Source organism: Aythya marila (assembly GCF_965140915.1).
Source record: "Aythya marila genome assembly, chromosome: 3".
Taxonomy (NCBI): Eukaryota; Metazoa; Chordata; class Aves; order Anseriformes; family Anatidae; genus Aythya; species Aythya marila.
The window spans coordinates 19,646,678-19,661,738 of record NC_139044.1 but is presented as its reverse complement, the minus strand read 5'-3'; the positions used below and the strand labels follow the sequence as shown (position 1 = coordinate 19,661,738).

The 15,061-nt window shown below is 36.4% G+C and overlaps 1 protein-coding gene across 1 annotated transcript in view; it reads left to right on the top strand.

The window, feature by feature from the left end:
* USH2A (usherin) overlaps positions 1–15,061 on the top strand; it is a gene marked incomplete at its 3' end in the record, with an annotated part of 395,140 nt that overhangs the window by 179,566 nt on the left and 200,513 nt on the right. The window contains exons 30-31 of the mRNA XM_082757605.1: positions 474–587; positions 3,186–3,347. Coding sequence (XP_082613731.1) covers positions 474–587; positions 3,186–3,347 — 276 coding nt within the window. The remainder of the gene's footprint in view (positions 1–473; positions 588–3,185; positions 3,348–15,061) is intronic.

The following is a 15,061-nucleotide window of genomic DNA, read 5'->3' as shown; positions in this document are numbered from 1 at the left end:
AAGAGGGAGATTTCATACAAAAAAGAGATTTGAGTTTATAGATGAATAGTTAGGGGCAACATTGGAGAGGAAGCATTAAAAAAATTTTTTCTGGGAGAAAAAATTCTTCTGAAAATTGTTAGAAAATAAGTCAATAACTGAAAAAACTTGGTGAAGCAGGTGCTTCACTTGAATTTTTTGTCATTGTCATGTTAAAATGTGCAGCTTAGTCTTGAAGTTGTGTTTGTTATAGTGAGAATAAAGAAACTTATTTGCATCTTAAGTATTAAGAATGAAATAAAACAATTTTCTCTTAATATATTTTGCAAAATTTACATTGTGGCATGATATGAATGAAACCTTAAAATCTTTTTTCTCTTCTACCTCTAACTGTGAATGCCTGTAACAGAAAGATTTACTATTTTACTTCTCTTCATGTATGTAATCAGTCTGCACGCTATACATGCATAACACCTTGCTTTCTTCTGTTGCAGGCATATTGACAGGCTTGCATCCTTTCACAAACTATGCTGTAACCCTAACTGCTTGCACTTTGGCTGGCTGTACTGAGAGCTCGCATGCATTGAACATCTCCACTCCACAAGAAGGTAAAGTAATTTCAAAGGTCTTGACTTCCACATTTCAGTCATGAATAATAAAACAGGAGAAGAGCTAAATGCTGCAAAGCCATTTGCTGGAAAACCCCAACCTAATTTGATGACAAAGTGCATTGCCAGACCATAATTGCTCCATTTTTTGGGGGGGTGCGAAAATGAATCAAACTCCATACCCTTTAATGACATGCATCTTTAATAGCTGTAATGCAGATTAATGGGCTTTTTAATTGCTGTTACATTGTTCATGCAAGAGCCTTGTCATTAATATGAAGCATCTGAAAGATTAATGAAAGCTTCCTCATTTTACTAGGGCTCAGAAGTAAATCTAGAGACAGTCTGACTAAAAAGAATTGATTGTATGGCACAGTATGAAATTGAGAATCAAACGGTTGATTTCCATGGTTTCTTTTAACTGCTAAACACCAGGAATAGGCAACAATTACTTCAGTGTGATGAAACCTCCAAATGCCAATTGAGTTATTTATTAATCACTTTTAAGATTTTTCTCTCTTTCCTTAACTCTTTTATATGTTTTTGGGATCAAACTTAAAGATTGTGAGTATAAATTAATGTTTTCTAAGATTGCATTGAGAATTACAGCAGGAAGAAAGGCAAAACATTTTAGTTCTAGCTTTAGAGACTAGCCTAATACGTAATGCAAATCAATTATGGGAGCAAATGTTCCCAAAAGATCTGTGACATGCCTAACTCCATTCTCAATTAAACATAAAGTCCAAGTCAGATCCTTCTCTGGGTTCCATCATCCTAAAGTCGTGTTAATCCAGGTAAAAGCAGTTACACCAAATTTGCTCTGGTAGAATAGTAAAAGACTTTGACTTGTATCTGTAGGAAGTGTTTAATCTTCCATGATGTTGAGAAGGTTTCAAAATTTCTTTCCTCCCACAGTCCTAACTAGTAACTCTCACAGTGGTGAACTTTTAACAAGGCTCTTTGCTGTAGTTTCTCTTTTAAACTAGGTAATAACTATGTACGAATAAACCAAATAACATTTTAGTATGAAGTTGTGTGAATTACAACCATAATGATCAAATGAATGGTAGTGTTGAACTGCTACTAGAGCAGGATTTGTGGAAGGTGTTGGCCTGATGAGGACAGTCCTGAGTATTCCTGTCTGAGTATTCTCTGGAACATGATTTTGGTGTAAACATGTCGAAAACTGCCAGCAGCACCATTCAAACCAAACCCAGTACCACCTCTTGGAAGTTCTAAATAAACTGACCAAGTTCATCTGAAGGCATTAGCCAAGGGAATGTATAGCCTCTGACAGCCAAATAGTTAATGTCCCTGTGATGTTAACATTTATTTAGAGCTCTATATTTCTTTCTGGTGTAATATAGTAATTAAAAACAAAGCAACAACAACAACAAAAACCACAACTGCTTATGTCGTCTTGTCCTCAGCTTGGTGAGTGTGCTTGCTAAAGCAGAAATTCTATGTTTTAGAAAACATTCACTGTTTTCAGATGTGCTGTCATACTGGGAAGGTTTAGGCAAGGATAGATTTTTTTTTTTTTTTCTGGTGATCAAATAAAGCCATGGGGAACATGTGTTTTATCCCTCAGAAGAATTGAACAAAAAGTCAATGTGTGGAGTTTCTATTTTTGGATGCTCTTGTTGCATGCTCTTAGTAACAATAAATTGATGATACAGAAGACAGACACCATATCACACCCTCCAGCTATCCCTGTTTCCCTATTGAAACATTCATTACTTTATATTGTTTTCACATTGCCAGCCACTGCTAGTTATTGTTTTAAATTGCTAGCACAGAGCTTGTAAATTACAAGATATTCCTCCCAGACTAAGGGCTGAGTTCTGCTCCCCTTGTGATATTCAGTGGGATTGCTTGTGCTGCTAGCATATAACTCATAGAAACGGTGAGAGAACTCAGCTTTTAAATTATTATCCATTGCCAACTTACAGTATATTATACACATAAAATCCTTGCTAAACAAGTGTTACGAAGTGTATTGAATTATGAAAAGTCTGAAGAAATGTGTAGTGCATAAGAATAAAGCATCTGCATTTATGATTAGAAAAAACAATCACTGTAGTTACAAATGAAAAACATGAAGAGAAATTAACTTGTATAAAAAAAAAAAAAGGACTGTAAAAAAATGATGTACCCTTCCCCATGCTTAAACTAATCTATCTGGAAAAATACACAGCCAAAATTGTTTTTCTAAAAAATAAAGAGTTTATCTTTTCTAAAAGTTCGTGTTTCCAGGGGCACCTCACAGGTGATAGGAGAGTTTTCAAATGGTGATATCTTGAAAGCATAAAATCTCTAGAAATTTCAACTAGTCTGAAAATCATTCTTGTTCACTAAAATAATTTATGATTTATGGAAAGCTAAAAATACTGTTATACAGCAGACCTGTAGTAATTTTATATCTGTTCTCTGAATTATCTTTGTGAAGTCTTAGGAGCATGGCTAAGACTCCCTTCCCTCGTTCCCTCTCTTTCCCACTTTTTCTCACTTCCCATAAGATATAATGTATGATACAATATGGTGATATGATATATAATATAATATATCTAATATAAATGTGGTATATATTTTCACCAGCCCCTGAAGATGTGCAACCAGCCACAGCAATATCCTTTCCCACATTCTTGCTGATGAGTTGGAGCCCTCCAAAAACACCAAATGGTATTATTATACAATATATTTTATATATGAATGGAGTACCAATTTATTTTGGAAATGGGACCCAATATGCTGTAAAAGGTGAGTTCTGTGCTAGGTAGCATATCAGACGGGTGTCTCACAGTTGCTGTGAACAATTGTATAGCTGACCTCTTCTAAATTTTGCATCCATGACTATATTACTCTTCCTCCTGGTTTTTATAACATATTGCCTAGAATCGACTGTGCTGAACTTCACTTTCAATAAGACAAAACTGAAATGTGAACTAGTTGTGTGCCATCCCTCAGTTACCCTATTTAGAAAGTCTATTGTTATTATCCCAGTTGATTGTGGAGGAAGCCAGAAGTCAGTATAGATAGAAAATATAAGCAGTTTGGACTACACTGTGAGGTTGACATCTCTGTTAGCATGATCATAGTGATGTCATTAATGCTTTGGTGTCGAGACATTTTCCCATTTAGGTTGAAATTACGCAGTTCTTCTGCTCCCATATTGACCCTGTTAACAGCCTCTCATGCTAACGTTCATCCTCCCTGCAGGTCCTTTGTGAACACCACCTCTGTTATTTCTGGTGAAAAGTGACTAAGAGGCATTTCAGGCAAAGTATTACCCGCTGAAATTAAAGCATTTCAGATAAAAAAAGCAAAATAAATTTAATATTACCTGTATGCACTTTAAACCATGATGGGTTCCATTTGTTTGAGAATTCTTCATAGAACTCTCTGCTGGGACTCAAAGATTAATATTGTCATGGAGTATCTAAGTCCTGTTCTGTGTTATCCTCTTTCACAGGACCCGAGTCAAGTTCTTGGTGGTTTTACAACTTTTTCATTTTATAGCATCCAGCTCTCAAAACAAGTAACCTCTGACCATTGGAGACAAGAAATAATGTACAGATTTATTATTTTTTTTCTCATTGTTGCCCTTAGATGTTAGAGAGCCATTATGTTGCTTTCCTGAACCTTCCATGTTTAACTTGCTTGTTAAAAGCCTAAACAAAGTAGTCTACCAATAACAGGTATAGGGTGTGTCAATGACCAAGTTATATCAGTACTATTAAATGGAAGCTATATGACCATTATTTTGCAATACAGTGAAGTGTGATCATCTGACTTTCTATTTTAAAATAATTATTGTTATAGCTAATTAAATATCCAAGCTATTTGTTTGGACTGAAATTGTTCATATTGCACAAACACACACAACCTTAACTGGAAGTATCATAGCAAAACAAAGTACTATTCTGGACCCGTCAGAAGTTGAATATGGTAAAAAGTACAAGTAAAATTAAAACATTTTGTATTGGACAACTTGGGGGGAAGAAGGATATCAAGGCCCTACTCTTTTTTAAATGCAAGGCCTTAAAATTCAAAGCTATTTCTTCATCTTGAGTTAGTATGAAACATATTTAAAAATTGATATAGTTCAAATTTCTTTGCCTTGCACAGGCCATAAGCTACTGGTGTGGTGGGTCAGTTTTGACACTGAAAAATGAATCCAGTTAGAGAACATCCTGAAGGCTGTTGATGATCACTGTAATAAATAGTGCACTCTTTAAGTCAAACTTTTTCATTCTGTATTCAAAGGTAATGGATTTTTCGTAACCATAGTAACCTTAGTGTATTTCTGGATAAATACATGAGGTACATACATTCTGGTTTTATTTTTGAATATAAACTACCACATTATGTATTACTAATAATATGAAAAATAGGATATAGGTTAGCATAATGACAGCTCAAACTAGTATACATTTTTCTTCTGAAAAAAAAAAAAAAATATTTATCAAAAGTATAGGTTCAATTAATTTCTCCCCCATACACCCAGTTTTCTGGTATTCCAGTAGTGCAATTTATCTTTTTTTTTTTTTTTTTTTTTTTTTTTTTTCTTTTCAAGATATCCATTAATCTCTTATGGCCATCCCATAACACTATTCTTAAGAATTTTGAAGTGGAAATATTTGTACTTCCAATCTTATTAAAATCATTATTGAATGTTCATCACAGGTAGTTTTGCTGGTGTGTTAACTCCTAGCTGGTTATAAATTGGCAAAGAATGTAAAAGCCTAATGGGGAAATGCTCACCATAATACATTGTGTTTGGTTGGTTTTATGTTCTAGTCAGATTGTATTCTGGCCCATAGCTGAAATTAATGCTTATTAAGAAATTACATTCAAATAACTTTGCTAGATGTCCTTCAAAATTTTTGAAGAGGATGAATTACATTTCTGATTTCTGATATTTTACCTCTAAGTCCTGAATGATCACATGGAGATTTGTCAACTATTGCGGGTTATATTCAGCTAAACTATTCTATGGAAAAGTCATCTGGTTCATAAGCTACCTAGAAGAGCTTTTGTTGCTTGTATCTGGAAATGACATATTTTTTTCTAGTGTAATTTTTGAAGGTTTTAGTCCTATTGAGCATTTATAATTTCTATTTCAGTTAACTTTTTAGGCAGACATAAGTCATAAAGTGCACAGAGAATCTTGCATATTGCCACCCAATCCTCTGTGTAAAAGAAAGGAACAGTTTCAATCCCTGAAACATAATTACAGCAGGAAATGTCCTGGAAGCCCACAGAGCTAGTCTGGCATTGGAATTTGGACCCCGTGAAGGCAATTGCACTGGCCATCACACAGCCTATCTTTCAGTTCTAGACTCTGCAAGAAGGGCAAGTCTCTTCAAGTTGAAATCCCAGCTTTCCCCCCAAGTATGCTGGTGTTCAGTAGGACACATTTTCTTTTCATCTTCTTCCCAGATTTTCATCTAGACTTGTAGTGTTTCCCTTGAAAAGAAGGCTAGTGAATGAAGTCATATTGCCCTGTACAGTAGCCACTCTCATCCCCAGCTCTGGACATGGCAAAGAGATCAGACTATTTTCTTTGGATCCATTTTATTTAGCTGCTAGTTTCTCAGTGCCTGAGGGGGAAGAAGTGAGCCAGCATGCTAGGATTTGGGTCACCAGAAATCCCAGTCACTCTGAATCAGGTCAATTCAAGATCTTGCCTAGATGTGTATAAGTCTTTAAGTTGAACTTTGGCTTCCTTATAAAGCCCATAGAGCCCAATATTTTATTTGCAGGCTACAAGTAAAAAAGCTATAACTTTTTTTTTTTTTTTTTTTTTTTTTTTTTCTTCCTTCCTGCAAGAGCTAAAGCTTTATAGTAGAAAACAGGGGCTTTTGACATTCCAGTGTTATACATGTCTCCTTCGTGCTTTTTGGTATTTTTAGCCTTTCAGCATTTATGCTAGTGGTGCTGGTGACTTACTGCCACAACGTAATACATTAATGACCCTAAAGAGAGAGAGACAACATTCATTGTTTCTGACACATTTCTTATTCATTCAACAAAATGATATTCCTAATTTAATAAATATACGGATGAGTTCCTGATTTTTTGTCTATACCGGAAAGTCATAAATTCTCTGTGTTTTTTGAAGTCCTGTATTTATTGAAATGCTTTGTTTTAAGTCCTTTCTTTTTTGGAAGGCATCTGTTCTGTCTAAAAATTAGTGCTTCACTGTCTCTCAATTCAGACCATGGAAAGTATAATCAGTTTACGCTCATTTTAGTTAATCAATAACTTGAGGAGGGATATATTTTTTTCAACACCATAATCACAAATATATTGTTAGCTTAGTTTCTGCTGTTGACAGTTGTTGAGGGCTTGAAATACTCATTGATTTTCATGGAAATCCAAGTGTTTGTTTTCTCTAGGGGTTGAGCTATAATTAAAAGGGAAGCCCTTTAAAAGCACAAATGGCAAATGTCCACTTTACCATGTTGAAAAGGGGCATCCATTAGGCATCCATCAACCATTAATGCCTTTAAATATTTTCCCCATATCGACAAATTCAGTTTCTTTGTTATGAGTAATAAAGCACTGAAATTTAGCTAGCCCTTGTACCACAACTCCTTTGTGATCTGTTTGTTTTCTTCTGCTTTTGCCTTATGTGGTACTTGCTCATGTAATCTGGGTGCTATTTCACATCCTGAATCCCTGTGAAGCCTAAAATTTCGTGTTGGTAGTGGCCTCCAGAGATCTCCAGGTGGAATATAGGCTTAATGAATCTAGCTCCCTGGTTTCATGCTTTCAGTTCTTGTGTCTGAGAGTGCAGACTGAGTATAACCAAGAACAACAGCTGCAGCCCAGGAAAATCAGTGAGTGTCTGCCCTCCAAATCTATGTACCTCCCTGTTCTGTGGAGACAAGTTAGCAGCAGTGAGGAATAACTTTTAGAGTTACCTTCAAAACTCTCTTAATACATAGACACTGATCTTTGAAAAGCTTTTGATTTTACAAAAAACTTGAGTTTATTTTTCCTGTGGAGGGGAAAATATACTTTTTTTTACCCATCCAAACACTTACAGACAATACTGAAGTTTCTACTTTGAATTGTGGAGCTTTCTTAATGTAATGCTTTTTTAATGTTTTTAGACTTAAGCAAGATATTATTTATTCTTTCTTTATTTCCTTTTTTTTTTTTTTTTTTTTTTTTTTCTTTAACTTGGTCTAAGAAATCTCCCACCTGCTTAGATGAAAGAGAAATCAGGGTGGGTTTTATACTGAAAAGTGAGATGGCAGTGGCCTAAGCTGGTTGTGCCAATACCATGAAGAAAGCTTTAATATAAGCAGAGACAGTAGTGACCAGATGTGACCTAAATAACATTGATAATTTGATATTGCTAGGCATATCTAGTATGTATATAGCTAATATGCTAATATTATCAATATAAATTATTATTGCTAAGAAACTTCAGAAAAAATATGAGTCAAAATTCTTAAATGTTACACATTTGACAGACTAAGAAAAAGTATGTATTATCTAACCAGTTTACAAAGCAAAACAACTTTGTAGATAACTTTACGTGTGTATATATATATATATAAATCTATCTTTGCACAGAACTTGGAATTGAGGATGTGCATGTCTACATTTCTGCAGTACTAGAATTTTCCTAGCAGATTCTAATGGTTCTCATCATGACTCTTTAAACTTATTTTTCTTTGCCAACCTTAGAAGAGAATTTCCAGTGTTTCAGGAAAGAGATCCTATAATCTACAAGGGCAGATCCTCAGCTGACTTAAAGCTGTATAGAGTTACCCTAAATTACATCCCCAAGAGTTAAAACTAACTAAATAAATCTGATTACTGTGACAAGCTGTAAGTTTATGGGTAAAATATTAAAGTGAACCTTGGAAAAGTCTTCACACTTTAGTATAAGAACACAAACTAAACTTTTGCTTATTCAAATTGTTATTTGACCTGAATGTGGAAAGACCAGGATAAAATGGAAGCTTTGTTTTTCTCTGAGGAAGAAGCAGATGTTTGACAACTGTGAAAACACGCTTAATGTATCTGAACTTAAAAAATGAGAGAACCCAAAATCAGTATCTGTATTTTTTCATGTTCCTATAAACCTGTAGTAATTATAGTAATACACTGTAGCCATGCACACTTAATAAATTTTATTGAAAAAATAGTGTTTTTTTGTTTTTGTTTTTGTTTTTGTTTTTGTTTTTTTTACTTTTTATCCCTGTGGCTACTGCACATTTTAAATGAAAGGTCATTATAATAAAAGCAAAATCCATCATAATATCAATGTTGTACTAACTGTAAAGTAAAGCAATTTGAATAAGAGAAAATTCTTGGAATTATGTGCAGAGGATAATTGCAAGAATCTGTTTAACTGAGAAGAAAACACTTCTTATGTTAGGTTAAGATGTCATTCTCATGGTTACTATTCAAATAATTCAGAGGTACTTTGATAACAATCTTTGATATCACCAATTTCCAACCCTAAGGATTTGCGTTCCTTTGGTTTAGGTCCTACTCAAATATGAAAGAGACAGTTTTTGCCTTGAAGGACAAAAAATAAAAAATAAAATAAAATTCTGTAGTCCTCTAGCATGAGTTTATTTCCCATCTTCTAGGTTGCAGTGTAATACATATATATACCAAGTGAAGCATGTCTGTTCATTCACTAGAATGTTTTGGAAAGAGTGGTTTGCTATCCAATACAACATTGATGACAGATTTATGAATTTTCTAACTCTGAATTTCAGAATTCCTCAGTTATCTGTGAAGCAGAGACTTATTTAACTCTATTGTAAGCAATGAAAAGTCTTTGATTTTTAACAGTTTGAATTGGTTATCTGAAGTGTCTAGCATGTGACCCAACAAGCTATGACACAGTGCCTTTTATTTGCATGTTCTTGCTACAGTTCCAGGCCCATCACTTATATCTGACTTAGTATGATATCCAGGTGTTAAGGCATATAGGAACAGGATGACATACAAAGAACACCTACATCTGCAGGTTTTATTCTGGCCCAGTTATGCATTTAAGTAAACATATATTGGTGCACCTAGCACTAGAGGGCAGAGCTCACCAGTCTTATAGAAGAAGCTGCCTTCCTCTAAAAGTTGTAGGTGTATAAGAAAAGCACATTTGATACACCTGAATTGGCAACACTGACATTGCCAGTGACCGGTACTATCGTAATTAATTCTGCAGACCTAGAATGCAGATTCAGCAGGCACAAAACCAAAGGGCAAACGGGCTGTCTAAAGTCTGGCATCCCTGTATTTCAGCTTCAGACAGAAAGATCTGCTGCACTCATTGGACTTAATAATACAGATCTGGGGAATTTAGAAGGGGGGTGGTAGGGTAAGGGTAAAAGCATTATGTTTATTTGTAGCAGCTCTGTTGTATCATTTTCTATTGCAGTGCATTAGTGCAGTGTTAAATAAAATCTGCTTATTTAAAATCCTTTTAAATAGTGTTTAAATATTTCCTGCTGATACAATCTGCTAAAGTAGTTATCCTTGCTGCAGATTTCAGTTAACCTTGTCGCAGATATTAAGCCTGAAGCTACACAGACTTTTAGGGACCTTGATTATAGAGCAAAACCTAATGGTATCATTATAAAACCACAGCTGGACAAGCTTCTGGAGTCCTTGTCCTTTGATCAGATTTGGGTAACACAGCAAGCCAGGAGAGAACTCACGCTAACCCTGTTGGAATTGTGGAGCTCTCAGGTTGCTTGAGTACTACTTTCTAAAAATTAAAATGCAACACAAATTATAAAATGAAAGAGTGGTACCTCCCAATCTTCTGCAGATACCAATGCAAACTGGAGCAAATACCTTCTCCAAAGCTGATAGCTGTAGAACAGGGAGAATTCTTTTTTTTTTTTTTTCTTTTTTTTTTTTTTTCTTTTTTTTTTCCTTACTCCTTTCAGTTCTAGTGGTCTTGGCTATGGGCTCTGCTTTTTAAACAAAGAGAAGAAAAGCATTGATTTCAAGGCTTGTCTAAATTCCCTCACAAGAATTAAAACCAAGTAACCAAATTTAAAATGTTAAAATCCCACATTGTTCAGAATTATTCAGAACGTCTTTAGAATTAGGTGTCAGAAGTAGATGTCAATTAGCAGAGCTAAGGGTCTCTTCAAAAGACCATGCATACTGAGGACAGATTTAAATCAAGTGTTTGTTGAGTTCTGTTTGTAAAGTATGACCTATTTACTTATTTATTTATTCATTTTTACTATACCAAATGGAAGAGCTTGCCATCCACATATCATCTTGGAGGTATTCTGCTGTTCTGCACTGTCATGTGGATTTTCAGGTCTTCTCAAGACTTCATCCCTGCAGTCAACAGCCAATTCTTATTTTGCCACGTTTGCCTGTGTGATCCTTTCTTGGGCAAACTGGTCTAATGTCATTTATACCTTGATTTCCTCTGGGATTTCTGAAAGATGCCATCTGTTTCTCTGTATTCTTTCATCAGTAAGAATTTCATGTGGGGTCCTATTATGTGACATGACCTCTTTGTAAGCAGTAGAGGCACAGTGACCCTTGTTTCCTCTTAAACAGTGAGAGGGGTCTTCTTAGATTTCTAAGAATTGGAATATGCTTTCTTGGTCAGGTTGTGCTCATAGCCTGAAACACTTTTTGTGGGAACTTATTTTCTGCAGCATGTGTGGCAGTTATAGTTTGTCTGAAGCTAGTTAAAGGAAAGTGGTAGCTTGTCTTCTGTTTTCAATTTTGCTGATAAAATAGATCCATGGGGTTAAGTGAAGAGTTCATTCAATCACACCTTTATTAACATAAGTACCTAAGAAGAGCATCAGAACCTGCAAGGTTTTTTGTTAAACTTACAAATAATGTTTATAGGTAAGGAAAAGCATCTCTATTTTCCCAAGAGATTTTTTTTTCCAAGATCATTTTTGCACCCTCAGTAAATGGTTTATGTTTAGTTTCAGGCAGTGCTGGCCTCATGTAAATAAAGATGTGATGTGTCTTGCAGAGATGGACTAAGGCCAAACATGCTGCTATATCTTGGTATCCATTCATAGGGATCTATCTCACTTATCTCTAACTTAATAGCCTTGGAAAGAGTGGGGTGGCCTTTTTGATATTACAAGCTGCATAGTGAAGCTACTCTCTAGCATTTTCCTTATGCCACAGAAAATCTGCTCATATTTCTCCTTGCTCATTTAGGAGCATTTGGTCTCCTGAACTACCAAGCACTATTTCATTTAATACAGATACGCTCTTCTATGCTGCTATTACATGTTTATCAGCTGTGATAATTATTCTATCTAAGCAGTACATGTATTGCTCTTTAATTTGCACCTTCCACTATCACTAATAGGATATTAATAAGTGGTGACAAACTATAGTCACGTAACATCACAGTAACACTTCCTGAAGGTCCCCAGCCAGGGGTTCCTCTTTTCCTTAGTTATACTAACTGAATGATCATGTGGGTGTTGAGTCATTAGCCATTATTAAACATTTTTAGCAAGTTAGTAATTGAAAAAAAAAAAAAGCTATAATGAGACAGTTTTATGAAAGGTGAATTTTTAATATTTGCATATGTTTTTGCCTTGCTATTTCAATTAATTTGAAAGCAACTTCCCTCATCTGACATTAATAAAATGTTTCACCAATTGATGTCTTTTTCTGTTACTGTAGGTCCAGATCTTTGTGTATTTTGAGTATTGATTCAAGATTGATTTTAAAAATATTTGATGGTTGGAATGATTGAAGGATTCTTGTATTTTCAAAATCTGTTTACCTATCCTCCTAAGTTAGGTATGCAAAGCATAAACCATGTCATGAAAGGCATTCTGGGATCCTTCTTCTTGAATTGCTGCCAGATATCTAACCAAGGTTTCTACACTGATCACCTTGTTTACGTAAAACCTAATAACCTTTTAGTCAGTATTGAATTCTATCATGCTTTACACTAGTCTTCTGTGAAATACTGTATTTTTATGACAGTCTATTTCTAACTGAAGCTTTTTACATAAATTTTAGTTTGAAAACTGGTGGGGATTCTCTCTCTCTCTCTCTCTCTCTCTCTTTTTTTTTTTTTTTTTTTTTTTTCCCCCTCTACATTTTCCTGTTTTTCATTCTATAAATAGAGTAGAAATCACAGTGATGTGTTACCAGGAGAGTAACTAGTGCATGGCAAAAATATAAGAAGAATATCAGATTAGTGTACTTTAAATAATGCTTATCCTCATGGAATTAAGATGAATGCAAGTGTGGATGAGAAACATCGTTACTGTTCTAGTAATGGCTTCTGTTGGATACACCATGTTCCTTTATTGTAAGATTCATTTGCAGTATGCATATTTTGATTTAATAATTTTTTTTTTTTTGGTGCATCTGGTTATGTTTATGGCTACATGTAAATAAGCATCTAGATTTCTAATTTCAGAATGGTGCTGTTCAGTCATTTTGGTAAGGGGAGGCACTGCTCATGGTCTGCACATGTAAAAGAATAAGTGATTTTTAGACTGATAATATACTGTCAGTTTTTGGTATCCGGAAGTTTATTATTAGCAATTTATAATTTTAATTTGTGATTTCATCAATTTAATCAATAATGTTCTATATTGATCAATAAATGCTCTTTCTGTGAGCATTTGTGGTTTTCATCAATAGAGATGCATACATATATGCATTTTTACACAAATATATTGGGGAAGACTTTTAATATTTTTATTTTTTATTTTTTCTAGCCAGTGTAAATCAGAGCTGTAATCAGTGCTGAATAGACTGATTCAGTAGGGGCAGCTAAAACACAGCATGTTTAAACTTAGGTTTTGTGTTCAGACCAGACAAACAAGATCTTGAAATCAAGACATCTGTACAGTATTTTGAATTAATTGCTATTTATTTCTGTATTACAAAATACATATAGAATAAAAATGAATATTCCTCATTTGGAAGTTTATGTCATTCCCTAGCACTTGCAGGGGAAGCAGGCGATCAGGCCCAGTCAGCATGGCTTTATGAAAGGCAGGTCATGCCTGACGAACCTGATCTCCTTCTATGACAGAGTGACGCGCTGGGTGGATGAGGGAAAGGCTGTGGATGTGGTCTACCTTGACTTCAGCAAGGCTTTTGACACCGTCTCCCACAGCATTCTCCTCAAGAAACTGGCTGCTCTTGGCTTGGACTGGCGCACGCTTCGTTGGGTTAGAAACTGGCTGGATAGCCGGGCCCAAAGAGTCGTGGTGAATGGAGCCAAGTCCAGTTGGAGGCCAGTCACTAGTGGCGTCCCCCAGGGCTCGGTGCTGGGGCCGGTCCTCTTTAATATCTTCATCGATGATCTGGACGAGGGCATCGAGTGCACCCTCAGTAAGTTCGCAGATGACACCAAGTTAGGTGTGTGTGTCGATCTGCTTGAGGGTAGGAAGGCTCTGCAGGAGGATCTGGATAGGCTGCACCGATGGGCTGAGGTCAACTGTATGAAGTTTAACAAGGCCAAGTGCCGGGTCCTGCACCTGGGGCGCAATAACCCCAAGCAGAGCTACAGGCTGGGAGAGGAATGGTTGGAAAGCTGCCAGGCAGAGAAGGACCTGGGAGTGATGGTGGATAGTCGGCTGAATATGAGCCAGCAGTGTGCTCAGGTGGCCAAGAAGGCCAACGGCATCCTGGCTTGTATCAGGAACAGTGTGACCAGCAGGGCTAGGGAGGTGATTGTCCCCCTGTACTCAGCTCTGGTGAGGCCGCACCTCGAGCACTGTGTTCAGTTTTGGGCCCCTCGCTACAAGAAGGACATCGAGGTGCTTGAGCGGGTGCAGAGAAGGGCAACGAAGCTGGTGAGGGGCCTGGAGAACAAGTCCTACGAGGAGCGGCTGAGGGAGCTGGGCTTGTTCAGCCTGGAGAAGAGGAGGCTCAGGGGTGACCTTATCGCTCTTTTTAGGTACCTCAAGGGAGGCTGTAGCGAGGTGGGGGTTGGTCTGTTCTCCCACGTGCCTGGTGACAGGACGAGGGGGAATGGGCTTAAGTTGAGCCAGGGGAGTTTTAGGTTAGATGTTAGGAAGAACTTCTTTACCGAAAGGGTTGTGAGGCATTGGAACAGGCTGCCCAGGGAAGTGGTGGAGTCACCATCCCTGGAAGTCTTTAAAAGACGTTTAGATGTAGAGCTTAGGGATATGGTTTAGTGGAGGGCTGTTAGCGTTAGGTTGGAGGTTGGACTCGATGACCTTGAGGTCTCTTCCAACCTAGAAAATTCTGTGATTCTGTGATTCTGTGATATGTGTATGTTTGTGGAAACTCTGACAACGTTCGAATGCTTTCTTGATAAAATAGTGGGTGAATAGTTTTGCATCCCCTTTGTTAGAATTATGCAGTGGAAATGGTTATTCAGATGTAACTAGATAACCTGTCTTCTGGGTCCTCATGATAGTCTTGCTCATCTGTCCAGGATCATTGGCTAGACTGGGTGCATTCATACAATTGATATGTAAGTGGTGAAAGCTTCT